The sequence below is a fragment of the Triturus cristatus genome, chromosome 2_2, assembly GCF_964204655.1.
Source record: "Triturus cristatus chromosome 2_2, aTriCri1.1, whole genome shotgun sequence".
NCBI lineage: Eukaryota > Metazoa > Chordata > Amphibia > Caudata > Salamandridae > Triturus > Triturus cristatus.
Window position 1 is genome coordinate 14,143,485 of NC_140582.1, and position 22,178 is coordinate 14,165,662.

At 48.6% G+C, this 22,178-nt stretch overlaps 1 protein-coding gene across 1 annotated transcript in view; it reads left to right on the plus strand.

Annotated features, from left to right (window-relative positions):
• The window catches only part of IDUA (alpha-L-iduronidase), a 1,533,398-nt gene that overhangs the window by 1,429,349 nt on the left and 81,871 nt on the right, over window positions 1-22,178 (plus strand). Inside the window, exon 12 of the mRNA XM_085640933.1 lies at window positions 3,799-3,875. Within this exon, the coding sequence (XP_085497059.1) occupies window positions 3,799-3,875 (77 nt within the window). The remainder of the gene's footprint in view (window positions 1-3,798; window positions 3,876-22,178) is intronic.

Below are 22,178 nucleotides of genomic sequence, written 5' to 3' on the forward strand. Positions count from 1 at the left end.
ACCGGAAGTAGGAGGGCGGGAGCCTACCCCGCCTCCCACCGAGGACTCGCGTTTTTGTTGCAAGCCCCGGAGCCGGCAGGAGCCTACCCTGCGCCCTGGGGTACTGAGGAGAGTCACGAGGACGGCCGGAGCGGGAGCGGAGGGGGGCGCGAGGCACATTGTCGGTGCCTGCCCCCTCCGTGTCGAGAAGCAGCCCCAGAGTCCGCCGGCACCAGAAAGAGCAGAACGGAGACGACGCGGGAGTCCCCCAAGCAGCCGGTGAGTGTCTAGAGGGCTGGGGGGACTCCGCGCATGTGCTGGGGGTGCGGGCAGCCGTGCTCACGAGCCCCGTGAGGCTCCAACAGTGTCACATTGCTTCTTTCGAGTCCCCTGATCGGGACTCCAACGTTGGGGGCACTCTTGTGTTCAGAGCCCCGTGGCTCCCACGTGTACAGGGCATCCTTGTGCTCAGAGCGCCCAGAGCGCTCCAACGAACGGGGGCATTTCTCTTTGAGCCCATCGAGGCTCCACCTTACGGGGGCATTCCTTTTCAGTTACGAGCGGCCCCGGAAGGCAGTGGGCCGCTCCAACGAAGGAGCACATTGTTATTTAGAGCCTGCGAGGCTCTAGGGGGCATTGTTCTTTGTTTCTGAGCGTGAGACGCTCCAATGTACTGACAGTGGTTCCGAGCCCACGAGGCTCCAACGAGGCCAGCAGTGGTTGCGCAGAGCGCTCAGAGCGCTCCAACGTTGGGGGCATTTCCTTGGCGATTGAGTGGCCCCAGATGGCAGCGGGCCACTCCCACCTTGCCCCACAATATTGATCAGAGCCTGCGAGGCTCAGGGGGCCACAAGTGTTTTCTTAGAGCCACGAGGCTCCAACCCCTGCCATATTTGTTTAGGAAGGCACAGTGGTGCCCCAGCATTTCACCAGTTGCCCAGCACTTAGTGGGCAACTGCTACGGGTAGGTTGTGCTTTGTGCGCCCTGGTCTGCGCAACCTGCGCAGTCGCGCCCTGACTTTGCTGGGACATAGGGCGTCCTAGCCCCGACAAGGCCAGTTGGCCTAGGGACTGCCACAGGTGGTGGCTTATGTGAGTTCTTGCGCAATTGTGTTCCTAACCTGCACCTCTGAATGTGTTTATGCGTCATGTGCTTTGCTTTACACCTCTGAATGTTATGCATCATGTGTTTATGTGCTTAGACCCCTACAGGTATAGTGATACTTAGGTGGTTGTTTTCTCCCTAGTACAGGTAGTGCCAGTGAGGTCCTGATTCCCTGCGCAATATTTTCCTAAGGTGGTTAGGGTTGCGTAGGTGGTACTTACCTGATACCAGTAGTGACTGGTTGTGTGCTAGGTGTAATTTTGTGCAACAGTAATTTTATTTCCTATGTTCTAAGAGTGCTAATCCCGGACAGTGGTCCAGGTGGCCCTGTCCCCTGTATATATAATCCCTTGTAAATTCTGCCCGTGCCTGTTGGCACATTGTAGAGTGTGTGTTTTTATCTAATGTGTTGTGTATAATACAAAGGCTATTTTTATAGAATACCTTGTGTGGAGTTTCCTTTGTGGTGGGCCTTGGGTGTTGTTGCTGGGTGCGCGCGCAAACGCTTTACACATCGCCTCAGAGATAAGCCTGACTGCTCGTGCCAAGCTACCAAGGGGGTGAGCAGGGGTTATCTTTGGCGTGTAACTTCCTTGCCCTGACTAGAATGGTGGTTTCTGCCTGACTTTGGCGCAAGCCTTAGCTAACCAGAAATCGCCATTTCTAACACTCCTGGACCTCCCGGGTGTAGTCCGGGAAGATCATTATAGTGTGATTTTGGTATGTGAGAGTCTCTTTGCGCCTGGCCTCACGTAGAATCGCGTCCCTGTCTCTGAAATTGAGGATTTTTAAGATGAAAGGGCGGGGGGGCGCTCCCGGAGGCCTGGGAGCCAGCGAGCGGTGGGCCCTCTCCACTACAAACCAGGTTGACAGGCTGTCCGCCGGCATCCAGGACTTAAACCAGCGTTCCAGGACATCATCTGCACGGCCCGATTCTGCCGCCTCCGGAAATCCCACCAGGCTGAGGTTACTACGCCGGGCTCGGTTTTCTGCATCCTCAGCCCGGCGGTGCAGTTCCTTAGATTGGGTGATCAGTTCTCGCACTTGGTCCTGTAACTAACGGATGTCGTCCTCAGCTGTCGATATTCTTGATTCGGTTTCAGAGATGCGGGCAGTGGCGTTACGCAGGTCCTGCCGGAGGAGGGCAACGTCGACCTTGACCTCCCCGACCATACCCTCCAGGGAGGAGCGGGAGGCGTTGTTGGCCTGCAAAATGGCTGCTAGGTCCGTGTTGGGGGCCGAAGCCGTCTCCTCGGTCGAGCCCGCCCCCCTCTCAGAGGTCGTGTACTGATCCATCCTGGTTTGGGTGGCTGCGGGTGGCGGCTTGGAAGCCCTGTCCTTACCCATGATGGCCGCCCCACGGTCAACGGGGGACGTCAAGGCCGGACAGTGAGCAACGCGGGTACTTTCCGGAGACCCCATAGGGACCAGGGCGGCATATGGCAGGGGGGGAGGATGCACGGCCGTGGCACCCCGCCCGTCCGGAAGGCCGATTGCCACAAGCAACGCAGATCACGTCCTTGCACGCCGCCCGAGAAGGCAGCTGAATATCCCTCAAGGCCCGCCACCGACTAGAAACTCCAGACCCGTGGCCCGCCGGTACCCAGGGCGGTGAGCCGCCTCCTCCCGCACAACACAGCCAAGGCGTAATCCACGCCGCCACCAGCGAAGTCACAGGACCCGAGCAGTCCGTACAGACGTCCAAGCACTTCAAGGTGGTCCCCAGTGCACAGGCGGGAAGGACTGCCCCCGCTCCAAGCACCTCGCGGTGGGTCCCCAGCCACCGATGCCAGCACTCAGCCCATGGTCGCGGGCGCCAGATTCAGTTCAGGTCGCCCCCCCCCCCCCTCCCCCCCGGATCCTGATGCCATTCACGGCTGACAACGTAAATCCTGTAGCCAGGGGGGGGGGGGGGGAGATGCCGCACACACCGACTGCCGGCCTGCGGCCTGATCAGCAAAGGCGCTACTCAACAGCCCCCAGCAGGCCGCGAGGGACCAGGTCCAGATGAAGCGGCGAATACGCAGGGGGGGGGAAGGGGGAGCCGGTCCCGACCACTCCCCGGCCACCTCGACAGCCAAGGCAGCCCCAATTACACGCCTTCCTCAGCGCCACACTCACCGGCCGCCGTCCACCACAGTACGGCCCCCCGGGGCCCGCTCCGCACCCCCACACTCACCGCCGGCAGTCCTTAGGCGGGAACACCTCTCTTCTCGCGGGGGGGGGGGGCGGCAGCGACAGTTGAAGCGCCTCCGCGAGGCCGCCGATGTCTCTGGTAGGCCGGGCCTAGACACCACGCGGGAGCCGCGGGCTCCATTAGCAGCCCACCCGGGTCCCAGCACCAGGATCGCCACCTCCAGCCGCCAGCCCACCTCCAGGCCGCCAATCTTTGCTCGTGCCGGGCCGAATCCCGTCAACTTCGGACCCTGGGCTGCGGGACAGGCCCGCGCTCCGATGCGCCCCAAGTGTGTCGGCCAGGGCAGCTCGCCACGGATCAGGGAAGGATTTGCGGGGTCAGGCATCCGGAGCCTCACCGCCGAGCGGCCATGTTGGACCGGCGCCACCTAGCGCTCCCTAACTGCAGAATTTCACTGGTTTTTCTACGAGCTAAATCTGAGCATAATTATAATGTCCTTGTAACCTTTGTTTTTTTAGTGAATATATATATATATATATATATGTCTAAATATATGTATATTTTTCTTTCTTTTCAGGTCACGGGTGTACGTGTAATGCCTCTTACAAAGGGACAGGTTGCAGTAGTTTGGCAGGATGACCATGTGAACAGCAAGTGAGTATAAATAAGGTGTTGATAAGACAGCACTGGTTAAAAATGTATCAGTCTTTACTTGTTCTACTGCTCAAGAACAGTTGCTTTCATTCACTGTACCAATTAATCTGTATATTTTTAGGTCTAGCTTGACTGTGCGGTGGTTGACAGAACTTATGTAGTCAACAGAAAATAACTTTAGGAAGCACTACTGAGGAAGGGGCTTAGACCTCACCCACATATTGATTACCCTAACTGTAGCGTTCGAGTGGGAGTAAGTTATGTGCTTGTATTGCATTTCTTGCCAATTTGGAAAGCTTATGCTTCATAATATAGGCCTCTGGTGGTTTTTTTGCAAGCCAGTGATGACATATATCTGACATGCAGGGCTTAATTTGAGCCTGTGGTTTCAGGAGAGAACCCCCTTCACTCATTTTGGGGGACTGGCACATATTTTTCCTTTTCAGATTTTGACATCAAGCAAGATGGAGAAAAACACAAAAGGGGAAAAGGAAGAGAAAGACAGAAAAACAATGAAAAAAGCCAAGAAGCTGGTATGAAAAAGGACCAGCAAGAATAAGATAAAGGGACAGGGAGGGTCTGGTTATGGAGGAAAGAGGCATGAGGTGGAATCATAACTACACATCATTTATATTCCAGCACCCCTGACATGTGTTAGAGCTGGCCACTGGCTTCTAGGCAAAATTTGGGCCCTGGCACTAATTATTTTATGAATAAGGAACTGCTGATATATGTTTTGTATTGAAAGTTATAAAATAGATAGTAGGTCTGCCTTATTTATTTTGAAAAGCAAATGTTAAAACCAACAGTCGTTTAAGGGTAGATTGTTATTACACAGTGTTAAAGCCTGTAGACATGTATTTTATTGCCAGGAATCTCACAAATTACCATAGCATTACACCGTCTGAAAAACCCTGTGGGTTGAAGATTTGCACTGTGATAATCCTTGTAAGGTATTCTTAGACTGAGTTATATATTGCTTTGCACACTGTAATTTTGTACATATTTGTAATTTCATGACTCTATGACTGATGAGAGTCTTGTGAAAAAGCTCTTCTTCAATACAGTAGAAATTATCTGTTTTTTGTGAGCTGTCTGTCAGATAGCTTAGGTCTGAATGTTTTATTGTGAAGAGTTACAACAAAGGAAATAGGCCTGACTTATTTATTGTGAAAAGTATGTGTGGTAAAAGATAGAGATGTTGATCTTGTTACTTGGAATCTCACAAATTACCCCAGTGAGCAAGGAGTTTGATGGTGGTTATCTCCATCTGACAACACTGGAGGTAGAAGATGTGAACTGTGATAATCCATGTACAACCTCCTAGGAGTCGTTGCATATGGTTTTGCTAACTGCAATTTTGTACATGGACTGCCAGTTTGATGGTTGCCTTGTGAAAAAACGTGTGCCTGATTGACTCATTGGGGAAATTTATGTCACATGATATACGCCTGATCTGTTTATTATGAAAAGTTACCCCAAAGGCTGTAGGCCTGGCTTATGCATAGAGGTAAAAAAACATTTATTGATGCTAGAAGGCATTTCAGAGTAGATTATGTTAAAGCCTCTATACTGGTATTTTGTTTCATGGAATCTCACAGATAAACATAGATGGCAAGGATCTTTGAGTCGGGCACAGCCCTGACAAACTCTTGGGGTAGAAGATTGGAAATGTGATAATCCTTGTAGACCGTTTCAGGATGAGTTGCAGATTAATTTGCCAACTTCAGGTTTTGTACATATTGTTTTGCTCACTGTGTATTTAAGTGCTTCTTCAATCCAGGTTTGACTATCAGCCATGGCTCATGGACTGAAAATTGACGAAAATAACCTATGTATACATGTGTAGAGGGGCATTGGGTCAGCCTATTCAGCCATTGGCCTTTTTGAGTGCCATTCAAATTCAGTTTCTGCCCATGACAGCATATAGCACAGGGCAGTTAGTCAACACTCTTGTCATTGGCGCTATAATCCTGTCAGTGTCAACATTGAATCTGATTGCATGTGCACATGCATCTAAAATTGAATGCGTTTCAGTGCCATGATTATTGGGCTAGTACTTAAGTGTTCCATTTTCGCGCTTTAAATGGACCGTTTTCATTTGTTTACTTCTCCTTTTGTGGGTGATCTGCAGCTCTTCAGACAGAGTTTAAGTATGATACACTGCACAATACCATAATAATTTACACAGCACACAAATATTGTAAAATGACCGACCAGTCTGGTATTGTGATTAATGTATCATTGTTTTACTATTTCAAGAGGGCTGCAGTGTTGCTTCTCAAAATAACTGCCATGTTTCAACTTTAAAACCGTGATACTCAATTTACAATACTTATCGATGGCGGTTGCTCTGCAAGCATATGCCTGCCATGTTTATGCGGTACTATTTTTTTCTTCTTTTAATTCATCTTGCACACTGTTGGCGATAACAATCTTTTGCCTGCTATCCCCCAGATTGTGCTGGGGATTGACTGAGTCCTGTAGGAACTCAGAGTGGCAATAAAATCTGATAAAAATTATTGCTCATTACTGAACGATTGTTAGAAGCAAGGATTCTGTTAGAAATTATACCTTTCATTTTGTATATTATATTTCATCCTTGGGGTTGAAGCTTTGTTTCCACTGAACTGCCTTTCATTCTGCATGCTTGCTACAGAGGTCAGTTGGGCTGGGGCTGCTGACTGAGGCATCCATTCTGTGCCATCTGATTCATATTTTGCTGCAATTACGTTTTGCACTTTTTTTGGATTAGATCTACATTACCGCTTCGAGTGACCAAATCTCTCACAGAATAAACAAGCTATCGTCTTTTCCAACATATTATTTGGATTAGGCACATTTGAATCATTGACAAAACCTCTACCACGAGGGGCACATTGTGTGATAATCACTTCTGCAAAAATTGAGAATCACAACCCTGCACACCAACTCCCTTACTACCTGAATTCACACCTGAAATAAAGCTAGCATCAACACTAGGATCCAGCAACTCCTGATTTCCTTTCCTGTTACTTTTCTGAAAATGCTTCATCTGAGCTACCATGAGATTTTCTTTAATCTTTCTCTGCTTTGCGTCCAAGCAATCACTCAAATACTTGGTATCAAAATCTCATCAGAGATTTTGCTTCCCAACACATCACACTCTGCTGAAAATGGGAGCTAATCTCTGAGTGCAAACTGATTTTGAAAGCTGAAACGAATCTACTAACGCATTCTTTCGCAGGGGCACTCTACGCCGGCATCAACAAGTCCCTACTCCGCAAACGCCAGACATAACAGAACACTGCCGCCAGACTCGTCCTAGGCATCCCCTGACTCGAACACATCAGCCAACACCTACGAAGTCTCTACTGGCTCCCCGTGGAGAAAAGAGTCGCTTTCAAAATCCTCACTCACGCCTACAAATGCCTACACAACAAGGGACCCAAATACCTCAACGACAGAATCAACTTCCACGTACCCAAAAAGAACTCCCATCTTCCAACCGCGCACTGGCCGAAACCCCGTGCATCCACAGAGCCAGAGCTGGTGGAAGATCCTTCTCTCACATTGCAGTCAAGACCTGGAACAAACTACCGACTGACGTCAGACGCGCGCCCACCCTGAACACCTTCAGGAAGACCCTCAAGACCTGGTTCTCCGGCTAAACAGATCTGCGGACCCCCCTTAGTGCCTTGTGACCCTCACGGGTGAGTAGCGCGCTTACAGTTACCTTATTGATTGATTGATTGATCTAATCTGCTGCATTGTCTGTACATCTGCATTAGTCTCTCATAGTAGAGATGCACTAAGTCTTAAGGCTCCTGTGTCACTCTCCTAATTCTCAACCAATTTATCTCTTAATGGGCACTTAAGTTTTCAGATGCACCATCACCAATTTATATTTATCCACCAATCCATCATAGTGGGAAACCATTAGGGAGTTTAACCCTCTGAGGTTTTTCATTTGGCCAATGTGCAACTGCCTTGCGCTCCTGCCTTGCGCTTGAGCCACAATTTTTTAGGGATGATAATCTCAAACAACATTTTCAAATCAGTCCAAAGAACTATTGAAATCATCTAAATTTTCTCTACCTCTGTATACCACTTGGCTTGTTCTTCTCTAAGCTTTGGAAAATGCTCCGTAGATGTCAGGAGATCAGACCTTGTTAACGGCACATGAACATATGCAAGTCCATGTGTTTCTTTCAAAGGCTATCTGCAAACTCTTAACACTCATTATCACTCACACTGGTTCTCTTTTCCTTTACCACTTTTATTTCTGCCTTCCCCCTTTCAATTTTTCTCTGTATCCTTTGAAGTACTCCCAATTGTTAATGAGTCTAAAAAAATCGTTTGTATTGGTTCTGAAACTCGCATGCTCAATTCCCTTATTTCAGAATCACTCATGTCCATTCTATAATTCCTGTTTGTTCTTTTTATGCAAATCAACATCAAATTAATTCTCTAATTCCTCACGCTTGCCATATGAACCACTCGCACACTTTGCTGCTTCTTTACTCAAATATATAAATTCTTCTTCATTATAAGACAGAATTCTATCTTTGTTTATAGTACCATTAACAATGTCTCCAAATTACATTTTAAGCCTGACTATGTCAATCACTTCTGTCTCTCTATGTGCTGGCACCACTATCACACTAGTGCTTGGACCCGGTGAACCAGGACTCAGCGCTCCAGCTCCTCTGTCCTTTAATTTGTAGAGTCTGATCATCATTATATGGAGGTGGTCACAAATTGAGCAAATCATCTAAAAATACATCCTCCACATCAGTTCCACTAGAAAGTGAATCTTTGTCTCCTTTCCCGTTTTAGTTTCATATTTGTCATAATTTGTCATTTTCTTTTTGTCTGTTTCGTTAACAATAGTAGGAAATACACCTCTAAATCTGCCATGTCCTCTCTCCATGCTTTGTTTTACATTCGCCTTCTAGCAACTATCTAATGACTCACTTCTCTTTTCTACCTGACACATCAACATTCTCTTATGCTCCTTATCACTTGACACTAAATCCTATTCATTAAGTGCTTCGAACTGTGCAGGTCTACACTCTGGTTTCGTATCACACAAAGCAGACAGAAAGCACACCTCAGATACTCATTCTTTCTGACATTAAAAGTACCATTCAAACGAAATTGCCTATGTTTATCTTCGGCAGTAATCTTGTGCCATTGTTTGAGTCATAGACAGGCACGAAGCCCCGAGTTTATCAACATGTAATAAGCTGTTGAACATTCAGGAGGAATATTATCTCCATCATGAACTGAACCTGCAGACTTTTTCAAAACGGCCCCCAGTTTGAAGTTAAATTATGATGAGTCACACTAGCCACTAACCCATCGTAATTCAATTTCAAAACAAGACTTGAAATGCAAAGCTAAATCACAACAAAAACTGCCTGCCTACCGGAAGGAAACCAAACTGACCACAAAATCGGGAAAACACTAAAATAATTTCACTCACACTAAGATAAATCTCCTACCAGTGCACATGTATCTCTGAGTCTGTGCGTCTATTTCCAGCGTACAAAGAAATTAACCCCTTCACTGCTAGGCTTCCCCCCCCCCCCCCCCCCCCCCTGTGCTAAGCCTTTTTTTGGCTATTTGGTGTAGTGCACGCTTAGGCCCCTGTAACATTTTGACCACATAAGGTATCCACGCCCAATTTGCGTCCTTTTCTTCCAACATCATGGGGATTCTAAAGGTACCCAGGGTTTGTGGATTCCCCTGGAGGGGTTCCAGAAATTAGCCAAAATACAGCTACATTTTGGTTCTTTTGGGAAAAATGGGAAAAAAGGGCTGCAAATGAAAGCGTCTGGGTTGCTCCCTGCAAATGGTATCAAAAAAGGGGTTGTGGTGCTGAAATCACCATCTTCCCAGCTTTCATGGACAAGCAGACTTTTGTCAGAAAACCAAATTTCTTTACACAGTTTTGGCATTTTTCTGGAACATTGCCTATTTTTGCTATTTTTGTGATTTCAACCTCCTTCCAGTTAATGGTAGAAATTGGTATGAAAGCAATAATGGATCCAGGAAAGCTATATATTTTGGAAAAGTAGACACAATTCTGAATTCAGCAAGGGGTCATTTGTGTAGATCCTTCAAGGTTTCGTTATATAGAAACTAACAGTTAAATATAGGAAAAATTGAAAATTAGTTGAAAAAAACAGACGTTTGTGTCAACGTTTTTACATGTAACTTCTTCTAATTATGACACCTCTATTAAAGCAATATACCGTTACATCCGCTTGACCTTTCTGGTTGTGGGGATATATAGGACTTGTAGGTTCACCAAGAACCCAACGAACCCAGAGCCAAGAACTGATCAGTGACTTGCAATGGTTTTTTATTATGCACCGGGTATATAGCAAATATTCTGGGAAAATGTGTACATGGAAAAATCGGTACAAAAGACACCTAGGTATTTCTGAAATGGGAACAAAATATAGAGTTTAGAAACAGTAGATATTTGCACATTTTCGAAATTGGGAATACTCGTACTAGCATGAGAATTATCGATCATTTTTCAAAATGACTTCTCTTTTACACATTGTCTTTCTTTTTGAAGGCAGAAATGCATCGAAAGTCAATATGTAATAACAGTTGCTTTACAAATCTGAATTACTCTAAGTCTCCCGATAAAAATGGTACCCCACTTGTGTAGGTAGACATAGTGCCCACGACAGGAAATGGCTCAAAACCCAACGTGAACACACCACATTTTCACAATGAAAAATTACCCTTTTTTGCAAAGTGCCTAGCTGTAGTTTTTGAACCCTAGCTCTGTCGGCACCTAGGGAAACCTAGCAAACCTATACATTTTCAAAAACTAGACACCCAGGGGAATCCAGGATGGGGTGACATGACAGCCTCTCACCAGGTTCTGTTACCCAGAATCCCTTGCAAACCTAACATTTTGTCGAAAAAAACACATTTTCCTCACATTTCTGTGGTGGAAAGTTCTGGAATTTGCGTGGATCCACAAATTTCCACCCACCCCGCGTACCCCAAAGTCTTTCAAGAAAAATGGTACCTCACTTGCATGGGTAGGACTAGTGCGCGCGACAGGAAACGGCACAAAACGCAACGTAGACACACCCCAATTTCACAGTGAAAAATGACCCTTTTTTGGCAAAGTGCCTAGCTGTAGTTTTTTAACCCTAGCTCTGCCGGCACCTAGGGAAACCTAGCAAACCTATACATTTTTGAAAACTAGACACCCAGGGGAATCCAGGATGGGGTGACTTAACTGCCTCCCACCAGGTTCTGTTACCCAGAATCCCTTGCAAATCTAAACAATTGTCAAAATAAAACACATTTTCCCCTTATTTCTGTGGTGGAAAGTTCTGGAATCTGCATGGATCCACAAATTTCCACCCACCCCGCATTCCCCAAAGTGTTCAGAGAAAAATGGTACTTCACTTAAGTGGGTCGGCCTAGTGCCCGCAACAGGAAACGGCGCAAAACGCAACGTGGACACACCTCAATTTTGCAGTGAAAAATGCAGCAACTATGCCTACCCACACAAGTGAGGTACCATTTTTATCGGGAGACCTGGGGGAACGCTGGGTGGGAGGAAATTTGTGGATCCATGCAGATTCCAGAACTTTCCCACACAGAAATTTGAAAAAAAGTGAATTTTTGGGTGAAATTTGAGGTTTACAGGGGATTCTGGGTAGGAGAATGATGGGGGACCCACGCAAGCCATACCTCGCTGGACTCCCCCGGGTGTCTAGTTTCCAGAAATATTTGGGTTTGGTACTTTTCCAAGATTGCCGCCGAGCTCGGGGACAAAAACCCAGGTGATCCCCCCTTGCAAAACCAGGTTGTTTTGTGATAGGTCATTTTGATATCGCCTCAATAGGTTTTGGGCCCTTGCCTGTCTCGGGTACTTGACCCACCCACGTGAGTAAGGTATCATTTTTACTGGGAGACCTGGGAGAACGCTGGGTGGGAGGAAATTTGTGGATCCACTTAGATACCAGAACTTTCCTACACAGAAATTTGAGTAGAAAGTGATTTTTTCAGCTAAATTTGAGGTTTGCAAGGGATCCTGGGTATGAAAACGTTGAGGTACCCATGCAAGCCATGCCTCACTGGACTCCCCCAGGTGTCTAGTTTTCAGAAATGTGTGGGTTTGGTAGGTTTCCCTAGATGGCCGCCAAGCCCGGGGCCAAAAACTCATGGGACCCCCCTTGCAAAACCAGGTTGTTTTGTGATAGGTAATTTTGATGTCGCCTCAATAGGTTTTGGGCCCTTGCCTGCCGTGGGCACTAGGCATACCCACGCAAGTGAGGTGCCATTTTTCTCGGAAGACTTTGGAGAATGCGGGGTGGGTGGAATTTTGTGGATCCACGCAGATTCCAGAACTTTCCACCACAGAAATGTCAGGAAAATTTGTTTTTTTTCATCAAATTGTTAGGTTTGCAAGGGATTGTGGGTAACAGAACCTGGTGAGAGCCAGATAAGTCACCCCATCCTGGATTCCCTGGGTGTCTAGTTGACAAAAATGTACAGGTTTGCTAGGTTTCCCTATGTGCCGGCTGCGCTCGGGCCCAAAATCCACAGGTAGGCATATTGCTAAAAACAACCCAGTGCCTAGTCGGCTTTCTGCCACCCTGGGGGGGGGATATCGAGGGGCGGGGGTTGCCCCGATATGCCCCCAAGGGGGGCTGAAACACTGTGGCTATCTTTTTGGGGGGTGGGGGCATTGGTATGCCCATTCTGAGCATAAAAAAGCCAGCGTAATCGTTGGCGGCTAGAGGGCTTTTTGCCCCCCCAGGGGGGCAGATTGGGGGCTACTGCCCCATCTGTCCCCCAGGGGGGGAAGGAAGGCTGTAATGTTTGCAGGGAGGGGGTGGGGGCATGGACATGCCCGTTTTGGGCAACCCCCACCCTAATTCAAATTTGCCCTAAAAAAATCCCTGGCATCTAGTGGGCTTTTTGCCCCCCGGCGGGGCAGATTGGGGGCTAATGCCCCCATCTGCCCCCCAGGGGAGGCAGAAAGTCCACTAGACGCCAGGGACTTTTTTGGGCAAATTTTAATTAGGGTGGGGGCTGCCCAAAACGGGCATGCCAATGCCCCCACCTTAATAAAAATTTTCCCAAAACAATACCTTTTGTCTAGTGGGCTTTTTGCCCCTCGGGGTGGCAGATTGGGGTCTACTGCCCCATTTGCCCACCAGGGGGGAAGGAAGGCTGTTATTTTTGTGGGGGAGGGGGCATGCCCGTTTTTGGACCCCCCTCCCACCCTAATACAAATTTGCCCAAAATAAATCCCTGGCGTCTAGTGGGCTTTTTGCCCCCCCCCCCCGGCGGGGAAGATTGGCAGCTAATGCCCCCATCTGCCCCCAGAAAGTCCACTAGACGCCAGGGAGTTTTTTGGGCAAATTTTAATTAGGGTGGGGGCTGCCCGAAACGGGCATGCCAATGCCCCACCCTAATTAAATTTTGCCTAAAAACTCCCTGGCGTCTACTGGGCTTTTTGCCCCCCGGTGGGGCAGATTTGGGGCTAATGCCCCCATATACCCCCCAGGAGGGGAGAAAGGCTGTCATTGTTGCGGGGGGTGGGTGGGGCATGGGGATGCCCAAATTGGGCAGCCCCCACCACAAATTATAATAAAAAAAATATCCCTGGCGTATAGTGGGCTTTCTGCCCCCCTGGGGGCCAGATTGGGGGCTACTGCCACCAACTGCCCCCCGGGGGGGCAGAAAGGCTGTAAATTTAGCGAGGTGGGGGCATGGACATGCCCTTTATGGGCAGCACCCACCCTAATAAATTATGCAGCCAAAAATAAATATGCCTGGCGTATAGTGGGCTTTCTGCCCCCCTGGGGGCCAGATTGGGGGCTACTGCCCCCATCCGCCCCCAGGGGGGGCAAAAAGACTAAATCACACCCAAAAAATTTGGGGGGAGCAAAAGCCCTTGCCCAAGGGGCCGCTCCCCCCTCCCTGGTGTCTAGTGGGTGGATTCCTGCTTGGGGATCGCCCTCTTGGGGCGATCCCCAAGCAGGGATCCACTGGGGAGGGGTACCATTGGAAAGGGAAGATTCTCCCCTTTCTCCTCTTTCCAATGGTACCTCTCCCGTCTTTCTACGTGCCCGGGGAGCTGAGACTGGAGCTGCTAATCAGGTGGCTGATTGGCACTCCAGGCATCTTCAGGATGTGAGTCTCTGGCGCTTACAACTATCAATGTTCCAAGCCCTTGCAGCAGATGGGGTAAAGGCTCATTTCAGTTTCGGTTTCTGTGCCATGACGACAGCGCGACGTGCGCGCTGAGCGTCATGGCACAGAAACCAGGGAGGGGGACTTCGGAGCTGGGGAAGCTCTTCCCCAGCTCCCAAGGTCACAGGGGAATAATAGAAATCCCTCTGCTGTCTGCAGCAGAGGGATTTCGTGCCCCTGGCCTCATGACGGAATGGTTCCGTCATGAGCACAGGGGCACCGATGCTCACGACGGAACCATTCCGTCATGAGCATCGAAGGGGTTAACAACGCAATCCGTATTCGTTCAAACACAACCAGAAAATTAAGGACTTATAGGACTCAAACCTTCAGCAGAAAGCCAACTTAAATAATTGTATCCCGAGGCTTTGGATTACATTGATTCCGATACCCAAACGAGGACTACATTGAAACACAAAATTCAATAATCAAAATTCAAAGGTTTCACTGTTTCATGTGAAAATATTCAATGCAGTGCAAGTTCAGTTTCAACCGAGGAAGGATACAGAGCCATAAATAAGAGTCACTGCAAATTAAACACATTGCATAACAAACCACACAACAAAGTACCACAATTCACACATGTTGTTAGATAATCAACTCATTGAGCCACATAACGCAACACAAGTCAATCCCTATTCATACTCACGTAGTAACTTGAGCAGCTACTCCAGCTCAGACTGGGACATCCAAACAATCCAGGAACTGGAACTACGGGCAGATCAAGTAGATAATAAAAACTGTCCTATCTTTTATAACGGAAAATGTCAATTCTACTAAGGACATTGAGGCGAGGATTACACTGTATTCTCTCTTCACTTTATTAACAGCAGCCATTAGGTGAACAGCAATAAAGACTTAATTTCTCATGAACCATAGGGAAAAAGTCAACATTCCAATAACAAGCAATGTCCAATCAAATAGAAGCAGGATGCCTTGATAGTACACTGTTGCTGTCAGCGCCTCCTCTTTCTTCCTGCAACTGTCTTTATTCCTGTTTGGCCCTGTCAGATCTTGAGGAGAAAGAACATAGGTATATGAAGCTGGAAATCCAAACAGACTACATAACCATCCAGCACAAGTTCACATTGTTTATGTTCCACAATTATGATCACATATGACTCAAATACTTTGATGTTCCACAATTATGATCACATATGACTCAAATATTTTGAGACATACCCACCTTAATGTGAAAATCATCCAATCATAGGGAAGGAAGAAATCCAGTGATGGGTGGTTAATCCTCGCCTCTGTGTAGCTAATAGAATTGAAACTTTCCGTTATGAAAGCTGGGACATTTTTAATACTATGTCAGGACAGGAGGCGAGGATTACACTGGTTCAAAACTTATCCACAACCAGCAAAGCAACACTAGGGATTGGTTTGAAATAAAACCTCTTAAAGGTGGAATCCGAAGACCATTCCGCTGCATTGAGGATATCCTCCAAGTGGGCCCCAATGGCAAAGGCTTTTGATGCCATAGCTCCTCTGGCCGAGTGGGCCCCAAATACCGTGGTGTCAATGCCAGCTTCCTGCATAGCCCATCTAACGCATCTGGCGATGGTGGGAGAGGAGACCGCTTTGTACGAAGAAGAGTGGCAAGCTTGGCTGACAGCTCTTTCCGAGACAGGTACCTATTGGACTGCCATGATAAAAACAGGTTGAGGACTTTGCTGACATCCCATAAAACAGTGTACTTGGATTCTGGGGGAAGAGAAAGTTGAATGCCTTGCAAAAGCTTACACACATGGTGATTGACCCACTGAGATTGCCAATCTGAATGTGTTGATAGCTCGATATGCCAGCCCATATGATGTCAGACAAGCCAAAAAATTCAAAACATGGACAATGTCTGCCCCCCACGGGATCCAGATGTCTCTGATGACATCAGCCCAGCTATCTAGCTCATGCCAACCGATAGCGTTTGACAGTGCTGTCTGCCTATGTCTTGGAAAGGAGAGATGCAGCCTGTCTCGAAAGGCCTGGGACTTTCAAACGTTACCTGTAATCCTCCAAGCCATAACCGACAGTGACTAGATGATGGGGATTCCCCTCCGGGTCCCTGAGGAGATCCGGAGACAAGGGTAGAAGGATTGGAGAATCCCAAGAAAGTGCCAGAAGAACTGGATACCAGACTTGCGTTCTCCAGGTCGAGGTTACTAGGATGACCTTCACCACTTGTCGTCGGACCTTGGCTGAGAGGTGTATGATCATTGCGAATGGGTGGAAGGCATAGCTCTGTTCATGCTGCCATTCCCGGAGGAAAACGTCTATGGTCGCTGCCCCCGAATCCAGCCGCCAACTCAAGTACTTCAGAAGCTGAAAGTCCAGGTGGGACACAAAAAGGTCCACTTTGAAAAAACCCCATCTGCTGCAAAGGGCTTGGAACATTGATAGTTGTAAGCGCCAGAGACTCACATCCTGAAGATGCCTGGAGTGCCAATCAGCCACCTGATTAGCAGCTCCTGGCAGGTGTTCTGCTAATTGCAAAAACAACAATTGATGGACAGAATGCAGAACAATGTCATACATTCACCCCAGTACAGAGATCTGGGCCTAAATCCATCGTTTTTTTGCTCACCATGCCGTTCCAGTTTGAACCCAGCCATATGCAAATCAGTCTTGACCCTGTGCCTCATGGGTACAGTCCAGCCCGAACTGCCAAGCCAGGTCCTCCCTGGACTGGAAACAAGCATCCTAGGACCGGTTTCGGGCTTTCAGCCCTCGTCAGCCAGGATAGCTTGATTCCAGTGGCATGGAGAGCACGGGACTCACGTCTGAGCATACCCTTCCCACTCGGGGTGACAAATGCAAAAACAACAATTGATGGACAGAATGCAGAACAATGTCATACATTCACCCCAGTACAGAGATCTGGGCCTAAATCCATCGTTTTTTTGCTCACCATGCCGTTCCAGTTTGAACCCAGCCATATGCAAATCAGTCTTGACCCTGTGCCTCATGGGTACAGTCCAGCCCGAACTGCCAAGCCAGGTCCTCCCTGGACTGGAAACAAGTATCCTAGGACCAGTTTCGGGCTTTCAGCCCTCGTCAGCCAGGATAGCTTGATTCCAGTGGCATGGAGAGCACGGGACTCACGTCTGAGCAAAGGGCTTGGAACATTGATAGTTGTAAGCGCCAGAGACTCACATCCTGAAGATGCCTGGAGTGCCAATCAGCCACCTGATTAGCAGCTCCTGGCAGGTGTTCTGCTAACACAGAGATCTGATGCTCTAGGCAATAGCCTCAAAAGTTTCGGGCCAGGTCCGACAAGCTCTTGGACTGCTTTCCCCTTGAGATGGTTTATGTAGCGGACTGCTGCTACATTGTCCATTTTTAGGAGGACACAACACTAAGCACGATCCTTGGTCCAGCACTGGACCGCAGACGATCCTTCCAAGAGCTCTAGGCAATTTTTGTGCATGGATCGTTCTTTCAAAGACCATAGACCACCTGTGGAGAAGTCCCCACATCTGGCCCTCCAGCCTGTGCCGCTGGTGTCGGACTCTAGCACCAAATCTGGAAGGGAACTGCAGATTGTGTGGCTGTTCCAGGCTTCCATATGAGCCAGCCACCATTAGATTTCCTCTTGAGCTTCCTCTGAGAGGGGAACCGTTTGGGAGTATATGAGACTTCTCCTTAGATGAAAAGCTTTCAGCCGCTGGAGGGCGCGGTAGTGCACAGGCCCTGGAAAAATCGCCTGGATGGGGGACGACAGAATCCCTACCACCCTCGCTATCTGTCGTAGGGACATGGAAGATCTGGCCGCCAGACGGCGCAGATCTTGGCCATTTTCCTGGGGGGAAGGCTGATGGTGGATTGGACTGAGTGCACTACAAACCCCAAGAACACCAGTGATTGAGTTGGGGTCAGAATCGATTTCTGTAGATTTAAAATGAATCTGTGGGACTCTAGGAGACACACTTATCTGCAGATGTTGCAAGAGGACATTGATTCATGAGAAGAATATCATCTAGATATATCAATAGGTGCATGTCTCAGGCCCTGAGGGACACTACCACCGGGTGCGTTACCTTGGTAAAACACCACGGGCGGGCGACAGACCGAAGGGAAGAGTGGTGAACTTGAATGTACCCCCTTGCCATTGAAACTGGTGGAAGCGGCGGTGGGGAGGGAAGATAGGGATGGTTAGGTAGGTGTCCTTGAGATCGAGTTTTCCATCCAGTCATTGGGTAGAAGGAGGTACCGTAATGGATGGATGCCCTCCATCGTGAAGTGGCCGTACACCAACCACTTGTTGAAATCCTTGAGATTGATCACTGGCCACTGTCCACCATCCCTCTTGTCTTCCACAAAGAAATTGCTTACAAAACCCCTTGGATGGGGGAGGATCATATAATGGCCTCTTGTGGAGAAATTTTGATACCTACTTGTCTACTAGCTCAGCGTGATCGGGGGAGAAGACCAGGGGAATGGGGAACCGCTCCTGAACAGGGAAGCAATAGAACTCTATGTGGATTCCCCTTACTGTCTGCAGGAACCAAGCATCCGAGGTAAGGGCCTCTCAATTATGGCCGAGCATTTTGGGGCAGCCAGTTTGGAGTCTGCCCCACAAACCCAGTAGGGAAAATGACTGGGCACTCACCTTGATTGGTTTCATGGTTGCCACCGCCTTGGCATCCTCCCCTTGCACCTGGCTGGCGGGGATATCCTTTGGTGGGATAAAAGTTGCCGAACTTTGAGGCATCATGGTATTGCCCCCGTTTGCCCTGTATCCTGTGATGAGCGTGGCCGGCCAAATGCCCCCTACTTCAGCCAGCCCTGGCGTACGTAAAAATGCGTTTTGCTGACGCCTGGACTTTGTCCAGTGAGTTAAATGTCTGGATGAATTTCTCTAACTCTGTAACTAAAGGGTTGCCAAACAACCCCCTTTGGGTAGTAGGGTCCATCTTGGACGTGTCAAGGTACCCCAGTTTAGGGTCAATCTTGATGAGCGAAAAGCGCCTCTCCGTGGAGATGGCGCAGTTTGAGTTCCCCAAAAAGATGATGGACCTTTGGACCCAACCTGACAGGATCGCAGGGGAGATCAAAGTTCCCAACTCTTTTGCATCTTCTGCTAGATCCAGTATGCGTATTAGGGGACCTGCCATGTCGGGGGTTGGGGGTGCCGCCGAGCTCTTTGCAAGAGCCGGTTTTCGGCCGATTTTGTTACAGGTCCGATTAAACGGCCCTGTAACAAAAACGGGCCCCAGGGGCCCAAAACGGGCCCCCACCCGTGCAGCCCACCAGGGAATTGCCCGGTGCCTGCTACGGCCAGTCCGGCCCTGCCCCAGCACCTAAATACACAGCGGCCGCGGAGGAGCAACTAGAGTTTCCGTGGCCAAACAGCAATTTGGCAAACACAACTTGGCAAAATGATCACATTTATACAGTTTAAGCATGCAACAAGTGAAAAGGAAAAAGGCAAAATGCCAGAGTGCTTAACTCTGCTGCGGAACAGCTAAAAAAGAGGAGGCGCTGACAGCAACAGAGGACTATCAAGGGGTCCTGCCTCTATTTGATTCGACCTTGTTTGTTATTGCAATGTTTAATTTTTCTCTAGGGTTAATGGGAAATGAAATATAGAAAATGTTCCCCTAATTGCTGCTGTTAATAAAGTGAAGAGAGAAGGCAGCGTAATCCTTGCCTCCGGTCCTGACATAGAAATCCCTAACTATCTTTACACAGTAACAGAGGAATCTATAACCATCCTCTGCTACTAAAAGCTGTCAGGGCTTTTCAGCATTAAAGGGCTGTCTGTAAGTCCTTTCCAGACGAGAGTCCTACAATTAACATTTCATTTACCCAGAGGAAAAAGAAAAATCTAGTGGAGAAAAATCCACTCAGGAGATTATTGAAAGTACAAAGCTTGATGATTTATTACATTTTTTAACAAATACAGAAGGCAAAATGCATTTGTTAGTCAAATCACATCAAAATGCAAATACATGTAAAATCATTGGCAGCAGATCTAAGCCCTACTTTTAGTTATTAGCCAGCACCAAACATGGTCAAATCAGAATTAAGGAGCATTTGCCATAAGAACTTCTTAATAATACATGAGAGAAGGCTCATGGAAAAAATCCAAGTTCAGATTTATAAACAAACCATCATGGATGATATCTCTGTGATCTGCCAAAGTTACATATGAAGTAAAGGAAATAGAAACGCTGCAGAGAGTGTTGGTTAAAGATTTATTTACAGTGACAGGCTTTGCGCAGCAGGAAAAGTTGAATCCCCTTGCCTCATTATTCAAGCTCATGTTTATTTATTTATTTAATGCTTTTTTATATCGCATGAACTTTACCCAAAGATGTCAGAGCGCTTCACAATAGAACCAAGTACGTTACATGAGGAGAATATTACATATTTACACGTTACAGAAACAAGAAAAGGTGAAATAAAACAGTAGATGGCAGTCACACAAAAAACACAAAAAAACACAATCAATCACAGAATTTGTAGAGCGCACTACTTACATGCGAGGGTCTCAAGGCGCTGGGGGGCGGGGGAGTTGCCGCTACTGGTCGAGCAGCCAGGTCTTGAGTAGCCTCCTGAAGGTCAGCAGGTCTTGGGTCTGTCGTAGGCTGAGTGGAAGGGTGTTCCAGGACTTGGCGGCGAGGTGTGAGAAGGATCTGCCGCCGGTGGCGAGGGGGAGGTCAGCGGAGTGGAGCTGGCGGTTGGGGACGTAGAAGAGGAGTCGTCTGTTGAGGTAGGTTGGGCCGGTCTTGTGGAGTGCCTTGTGTGCGTGGATGTGGAGTTTGAAGGAGATTCTCCTGTCGACTGGGAGCCAGTGCAGGCTTCTCAGGTGGGGGGTGATGTGGCTGTGGCGTGGTACGTCGAGGATGAGGCGTGCAGAGGCGTTTTGAATGCGTTGTAGTCGTTTGATGAGCTTGGCCGGGGCTCCTGCGTAGAGGGCGTTTCCATAGTCGAGTCTGCTGCTGACGAGGGCCTGAGTGACTGTTCTTGTGTCTGTCGGGATCCACCTGCGGAGCATGGGGAGGATGTTGATGAAGCAGGAGGAGGAGACGGCGTTGAATTGCTTGGTCATGGAGAGCGTTGAGTCGAGGATGACTCCCAGGTTGCGTGCGTGGTCGGTGGGTGTCGGGGCCGCCTCCAGTGCCGTCGGCCACCAGGAGTCGTCCCAGGCTGATGGGTTGGAGCCGACGATGAGGACTTCTGTCTTGTCCGTGTTCAGCTTTAATCCAACCGGCGACGGCCTTCATGACTTCGTGTAGGTTGGGTTTGGCGGTGAGGGGGTCCTTGGTGAGTGAGAGGATCAGTTGAGTGTCGTCAGCGTAGGAGATTATGTTGAGGTCGGGCGATGCGTGCGAGCGGGCCATGTAATTGTTGAACAGTGTCGGGCTGAGGGATGAGCCCTGGGGTACGCCGCAGATGATTTAGGAGGCTTCGGATCGGAATGGGGGAGGCGGACTCTCTGTATTCTGCCGGAGAGGAAGGAGGTGGTCCATTCCAGGGCCTTGTCTCGGATCCCTGCGTCATGGAGGCGTGTGCGTAGAGTGCAGTGGCAGACAATGTCGAAGGCGGCAAAGAGGTCCAGCAGGATGAGGGCTGCGGTCTCGCCGTTGTCCAGCAGGGTCCTGATGTCGTCGGTGGCCGCGATGAGGGCGGTTTCTGTGCTGTGGTTGCTGCGGAACCCTGACTGGGAAGGGCCCAGGATGTTGTTTTCTTCGAGGTATCAGGTTAGCTGTCTGTTGATGATCTTCTCGATGACCTTGGCTGGGAACGGGAGCAGGGAGATGGGCCGGAAGTTCTTGAGGTCCCTCGGGTCCACCTTGGGTTTTTTGAGGAGGGCGTTGATCTCGGCGTGCTTCCAGCTCTCTGGGAAGGTCGTGGTCTTGAAGGAGAGATTGATGACGTTGCGCAGGTGGGGTGCGATGGAGCTGCTGGCTTTGTTGAAGATGTGGTGCGGGAAAGGGTCTGACGTGGAGCCGCCGTGGATTGTGCTCATGGTTTTCATGGTATAAAAAAACAGGGGAGTGATTCTGTTAAGGAGTACAGAGGTTGGAATCCTAATAATGTAATCAAAAAAAATGTTACCTCTGACACAAT